The 6,975-nt window shown below is 42.2% G+C and overlaps 1 protein-coding gene across 1 annotated transcript in view; it reads left to right on the forward strand.

The window, feature by feature from the left end:
- Positions 1-7: 7 nt before the first annotated feature.
- Positions 8-6,975, forward strand: part of LOC106143962 — a 13,177-nt gene continuing 6,209 nt past the window's right edge. Inside the window, exons 1-5 of the mRNA XM_013349223.2 lie at positions 8-285; positions 3,576-3,769; positions 4,599-4,699; positions 5,169-5,327; positions 5,469-5,670. Of these exons, the coding sequence (XP_013204677.1) occupies positions 5,559-5,670 (112 nt within the window). The 5' untranslated portion in view covers positions 8-285; positions 3,576-3,769; positions 4,599-4,699; positions 5,169-5,327; positions 5,469-5,558. The remainder of the gene's footprint in view (positions 286-3,575; positions 3,770-4,598; positions 4,700-5,168; positions 5,328-5,468; positions 5,671-6,975) is intronic.

Consider the following 6,975-nt stretch of genomic DNA (forward strand, 5'->3'; position numbering starts at 1 on the left):
GCCGGTCACGTGGGCGGTTCGCGTCACGTCACGCCCCGGCGGCGCGCGCCCTCCGGCTCCAGAAGCTTTGGTGGCAGGCCCGGCCTGAGAGGCGGTGCTGGGTTACGAGGGCACGAGTAGCCGCGGCCAGGACTTACTTTCTAGGGAGAACCGGAACCCGAAAGCTACCCAGCATGGCGGCGCATCGCCGCCTTCCTCCCGCCCCGCGCCCGCCTATTCCTGGCGGCTGTTTATCTGAACACGTGTTTGTCCGTCCCGCCCTGGCCCGGATTGAAAGCACCGGAGGTAAAGTCCGGACACCTGGGCCAAGCAGACAAAGAGGGCAGGATCCTGAAAGCTGTCTGCTTCAAGACGTTCCTAGTGCTAAGCGGGTAAACTGAGGCCGGAAAGGGCGTGGGTGCGTGTGCAGCGCTTCCGAGAGTAGTAGGGGACTTTACAGCTGATAGCGTTCCTTCACGTTGGCTAGTGCCCGTTTGGCGTTGGAGAATAAAGTCCAAACTTCTTGGCAGAGCATCCAAGCAATCTTGTTCAGGCTCACCTTTCCCCTTGGAGCTCCCAGAAGTAAATACAAATCTCCCTCTTTTTCTGTGCGCCTGAAGCGCTGTGACACTTCAGTACAGTTCCTTATGTGGTGACCGCCTCTGCCCCCCCCCACCATAAAATTATTTCGTTGCTACTTCAGAGCTGTAACTTTGCTAGTAAAGACTGGTTCTGGAAATCTTAGACCCCTAGGTTGAGAATGAGCCCTAGTAAATGGATGTGTTCTTACAAAAACCTTTCTCTCTGTTGGGACTTCCTTGACTACAACACTGCGTTCTGCCTTTCGAGAATTCTTGTTTCTCTTGAGTATTTAAACTTTAGGTGGATTACATTTTCCCTTAACTTGCTGTAGGCCTCTCTGGATTTGTTCACTCTTTTTCTTCAATCTGCAATGTCCAGAATCATCACCACCTTCCTTGAAGAAAAGCAGGAGGAGGACAGTCATTTATTTTAATAGGATAGGCAGGTGTTGGGGGTATTCAATCACACTGTGATTCCGAAGTTTGCATCTGCATTGATTAAGTAAAATTAACTTTGGACCAGGAGGCTGGGTCAGCAACTAATTGACAGAAAGTAATCCGAGAGTATCCGAGGGCACCTGGAAGAGATAGAGAGGCACACTGGAAATGGTGGTGGTGGGGGTGGGGATTTGGAGTGGCGCCGACTTTTTCTATTTTGTTTTGGCAGAGCTGAAGGGTACTCTCTTGGGGAGACCAGCAAGGACAGAAGGCTACCTAGTTGCTACTCAACCTCTCTTGTAGAGATATTTCATTTGTATTTTAATAAATAAAGCTTGCCTGAAGACCAGAATGCAAAACAGTCACACTAGTCAGCCATGCAGACCAGGCAGTGGTGGCACACATCTTTAATCCCAGCAACTACACTAGTTAACCATAGAGACCAGGCAGTGGTGGTGCATGTCTTTAATCCTAGCACTAGAGAGGAATATAAGGTGGGATAAGACAGGAGCTCACTCTCTTTACAGTCTGAAGATTTCGTAGAGCTAAGAGCTCTCTAGTGGTCTGGCTGCTCTGCTTTTCTGATCTTCAGATTGAGCCCCAGTATCTATCTCTGGGCTTTAATTGTTCGTGCTACAATAAATCACTCAAACTTTCACAGGTGCTTATCCCCAGCAAGGGTCTGGAAGACACAGCATAGAAGGGAGAGGGTTATTGTCGGCTGTGTGTAGGGGCACACTACTCATTACATTAACCTTCTCTGTCCATTGTTACCGTGGAAAGATGGCCTCTAGCATCCTAAAGGAGCTGCTCCAGAACTCAGCTGAGTTCTGAGGCTCTGCTGCCTGTAAACCATTCTGGATGATGTATCGCCCTGCCTTAGTTACAGCTGTTGACAAACAGACATCTTTGGATCACCCAATGGAAGGCCTCTTCTGGGCAGTGAATGTCCACTGATTGACTCCCAATATTGTTTCTTTCCTGTTTACCCAGTGTTGATTGCATGACTTCTTGAGTGTGTTCATGTGTGTGTGTGTGCAGATACATGTGTCATAGTATGGGTGTGGAAGTCAGAGAACAACTTTTAGGTGTTTGCTTTCTCCTTCTGAAATAGAACTAGGTAGAAAAGACCCATTATTGGATATTGATTTACTAATTTATTTAGTGATTTACTATAGCACTGCTTATACTGCCTGTTTGCCAAGCATGATGCTACCTGGAACAGAATGATTTGGAAAAATAGCTGAAACCACAGGTCATAGACGTTAACAAACTGTGGAATGCCATGTGTAAATCTGTAAAATCTAGCTTGCTTGCCTGACCTTGTGGTTTTAGAGTATAAAACAAGAATACAAATTAGACTTCATATTGACCCTTTTTAGGAGCTTTAGTCCGCCAGTGACAACCCCTCTCTTCCCGCCTCATTGGTGTCAGAGTGCTTATTCTAGGAGATTCCATAATGCTGGTACCCTCAGAAGTCAGAAAAGGGCATTGCATGCCTGGGAATTGGAATGGTTAGTGACTGCCATATGGGTCAAACCCAAGTTCTCTGTGAGAGCAGCAAAAGGTCTTAACCATTAAGCCCTATCTCTAGCACTTGATGACTGAGATGTTATTTAATACAGGACCACTTGATAGAGGCTCAGGGTCCAAACTGTAGCATACACGCCTTCATATCTTCTATCTGACAGCGACCTTTTCATAAAGTCCATGTAATTTTTTGTGACGTCCATAGAATGAGATAAATAAATCTTACCATCTATCCCTCGCTGGCCTGAAACTCATAGAGACACACCTACTTCTGCCTCTGCCATTTTACAAGTGCTGGGGTTAAAGGCCCTTATGTGTTATCATACCTGGTTGAAGTCCATGTTGGTTATGGTAGACCTAATTGATAAACCAAGGTAACTGTCCAGCGTAAGATCTTTAATCACATGTAGTAGTTTTGTCACCTGACATGATACGTCCGTCTGAAGCATAGCTGTCTTTGAGCACTGTTCAGTTTATTGCATCTTTTGGTCTTACTGGAAGGTTTTACTAACAACATGCTTAGGGAGTTCCCTTAGAATTGTCTAAATGATCCCCGTGTGAGCTAGAGAGACAGTTTCGCTTCCTCTATTGAATTCTCTTTCACATGTATCCTGTGTGCCCTGCCTAGAACATCCCAGGAAATACGTATAGAGCTAAAAGTGAGCATCCTTGTCTTGTTCCTGATCTTAAGGAGCGTCTTAGTTTGCTTTCTGTTGCTGTGATAGAACATCATGACCAAAAGCAATGTAGAAAGTCTTATTTCCAATTACAGGTCTATATAACAGCCCCACATAGAAGGGAATCGGGACAGGAACTAGAGGCAGGAACCTGGAAGCAGGATCTGAATCAGATACCATAAAGGAACACTGCTTAATGCCCTGATCTCAGGCTCACGTTGAACTCTCCTTTTTATACCTCTTAGGCTCAACTGCTCAGGGGTAGCAGCACCCACAGTGGTCTGGATCCTCCTGTCCCAATCTTTAATCAAGTAAATGTCACATAGACATGCTTACCTGTCAACCTGATAGAGGGATTTTCCTTTTTAAGGTTCTCTTGTTCCAGATGACCTAGATTGTGTAAATTGAAGAAAACAAACAAACAACCTGACCATCACAAAGAGAAGGCGCCAGAGTCTCACCATTCAGCACGATGTCTGCTATGGGGTTTTGGTGATGTATTTTGTCACAGTGAGATCATTCCCTTCTAGTCCCAGTTTGCTGCAATTTCTTTCTGTCATTGAGGTACTAAGATTTGTCACTTTCCCTGAATGCTATAATGTGGATTTTTGCTTTATGGATTCGATTCAGTATTCTATTGTGTCCTGATGTTAATTAAATCTTGTTAATTAATTCTATGTGGAATATAATCCTTTTTACATGATGCTTCATCTGGAGGCTTTTCTTAAGGCATTTTTTTCTTGTACATTCAGAAGAGAAAATATATTGTTTTGTATTTTAATTATCCTATGAGAGTTATGTTTGGCTTTAGCATCAGGATATTTCTGGCTTTATATACTGCATTGGGAAATGTTTACTCCTCGCTACTTCTTTTGAAAACTTGGTACCAATTATTCTTTAAATGTTGGGTGAGCTCAATGACAAAGTTGTCTTTGGATGAGACCTTACTGTAGGAAGTTTAAAAATGACAAGTCTCTTTGTAAGACATCTGTCAAGGTAGTCTATGTTTTTAAAGAAACTGTTCACACAGGGCAAGAATCTCAGCACTTAGGAGACAGAGGTAGGTGGATCTCTAACAGTTCAGGGCCAGCCCGTTCTACACAGAAGCTGAGTTCTGGATTAACCAGAGCTACATAGTGAGACTGGGTCTCAAAAGTCAAAAATTATTCTCATTCATCTAAATCATTTAACTCATTAGCTTGCATTCATTCATCAAGTTCTTAATGATGTCTTATGTTCCTATGAAATCTATATTAATGTCTACAATAAGTGATTTTAACAATTTGAGTTTGCTTTCTTCTCGATATTTCTAATTAAAAGTTTGGCAATCTTATTGATCTTTTCTAAGGAATCACTCTTCACCCTACTTACTCTGTTCTGTTTTCTTTTTTAGTGAATTAGTTTTTCATCTGAACTGTATTTAGCTCTTCATTCTGCTCACTTTCTGTTTAATTCTCCTTCTTCCGAATGTGAATGTGCAAGGCAAAGTTGCTGGTATGTATGAGACCTTGCTTCTTTTCAAACGTAGCCAGTTGTGGCTGAGGGGAGAGCGGGGAAGAGAATAGGAGAAGAGGAAGGAGGAGAAACTACGGCCAGATTAAAATAAATCAATAAATTTAATTCATAAAAATTGTGCTCATTAAACTATAAACTTCCTCCTTACCACACTACATCTGCAGCTGATACATCTAGAGATATCTCCATTCTGCACATTTTCAGAGTGCTTTCTTGTTCATCTGATACCTGGGAGTGCACTGTTTCCTTCTGTGTCAAAGCTCAGGAACAGTCATGGGTGTGGTGGCTAAAAGAGAGTGTACCCCAGTAGGATCAAATATTTGGAAGTTTGGTCTTCAGTTGGTAGAATATTTGGGAAGGATTTGAGGTATGATCTTTTGGAGGTATGTCACCAGTGGACAGGGACAGGGGGTGGACTTTGAGGTTTCAGAAGTCAATGTCATTCCAGTTGGCTCTCTCTGCCTCATGGATGTTGCCCCAAGATGTGACCTCTGGGCTACAGTTCCGGCATTATGCCTGCCTAGCTACTTGCCATATTTCTGGCCATGATCGTCATTGACTGACCCTCTGATATTATAAACAAGTCCCCAATCAAATACTTTCTTTGGTAAGTTACCTTGGTCATGGTGTCTTTTTGCAGTAACAGAAAAATAACTAAGACAATGAATTTCTAAATTCTTCGTTTTATCAAATACACTGAACTATCAGACACTCATCACAACCACCACAGAGCTGTCATCTGTTACAGTTTGTCAAAGAAACACACTATGAACTGATGGATGGATCTGGATACAATTTGCCTACCTTTAATGCTTCTGTAGAGAACTGAGTGGTTTAAATGGGATGTTCAAGCACAGCTCAACCTCTGAAGCCACCTTGGGAAATGATCACAGGTCCATCACAAAACTATCACGGAAGTCTAAAGCGTCCCGTCATGTCACACCTCATAGGTAAGTTTTCTCTTGATGGAGATAAGTTCTAGGTGCTTTCTGTCACAGCTAGCATCAACTACATTTCCCCAGGAATAATTGGAAATGGATATAAAAGTGAGAGCGTGTGTCTTGCAAATGGATCACTCACCTCAGCAAAAAAATCACAGAGTAGGTAACTGACCAGATATGTATAATCACATGCTTCTCTCTGCTCAGCTACTGCCAACACCACAAGTCTATTGAATGTAAAGTGTAGGTTTTTTAAATCAGTTCAGCCAGTGTGACTCTAGATTAGATGAAAATAGCTCCCCCAATTTTCCTCTTCTAGGACATTATCAATTGTTTCCTGTTGAGGTAATATTTTTTTTTTTATTGAAGCAACTTCAATAGATTTGGAAGTACTTAGTTGAAAAGTAAATTACTTTTCTCTTTTTTGTGATAAAATAGCTAATTTACAGAAAATAGCATTTATTCCGGCTTATCTTTCTAGGGAATCATTCCATTGTGGCTGAGACCATACACACACACACACACACACACACACACACACACACACACACACACTTACATACCTAAGTTAACTAGACCCAAAGACTATATGTGAACTTCTACATAGAGTAGCCATGCAGAATGGAAATTGTAACTCCACAAGAAGAATAAAACTCTCTTTACTGCTACATAGTGTCTTACAGGGATTATTTTCAACATGTATCTTTTGTGATTAAAAATTCCCAAGGAACCAGGCATAGTGGCTCTTGCCTTAAATGCTAGTACTTAAGATGGAGAAGCAGGAAGAGCTCTGTGTGTTCCAGGCCAGACTGGTCTACACCTGAGAAATCCTGTCTCAAAATAAAAAAAATCCCTGGGAAATTATGAACACCATAGAGATCAAATAGAACATGTAAGTATAAATAAAATATAAACTAAGGAAAGGTAGACCTGGGATAATGGCTCAGTGGTTCAGAACGCTGGTTACTCTTGCATAGCACCTGTGTTCAGTTACCAGCACCTACACTGAGTGGCCCACAACCACCTGTAACTCTAGTTCCAGGAGATCTGATGACCTCTTTTAGTGTCTGCAGGCATTAGACATGCACATGGTACACATACATATATGTAGACAAACAATTGAACTAAAGATCTTTAATCATTTCTATTTATCATATTGTGCAACATGAAAACCTTTTTTTTAAATTTACTTATTTATTTATCATGTATACAATATTCTGTCTGTATGCCTGAAGGCCAGAAGAGGGCGCCAGACCTCTTTACAGATGGTTGTGAGCCACCATGTGGTTGCTGGGAATTGAACTCAGGACCTTT

This window comes from Microtus ochrogaster, chromosome 17 (assembly GCF_000317375.1).
Source record: "Microtus ochrogaster isolate Prairie Vole_2 chromosome 17, MicOch1.0, whole genome shotgun sequence".
NCBI lineage: Eukaryota > Metazoa > Chordata > Mammalia > Rodentia > Cricetidae > Microtus > Microtus ochrogaster.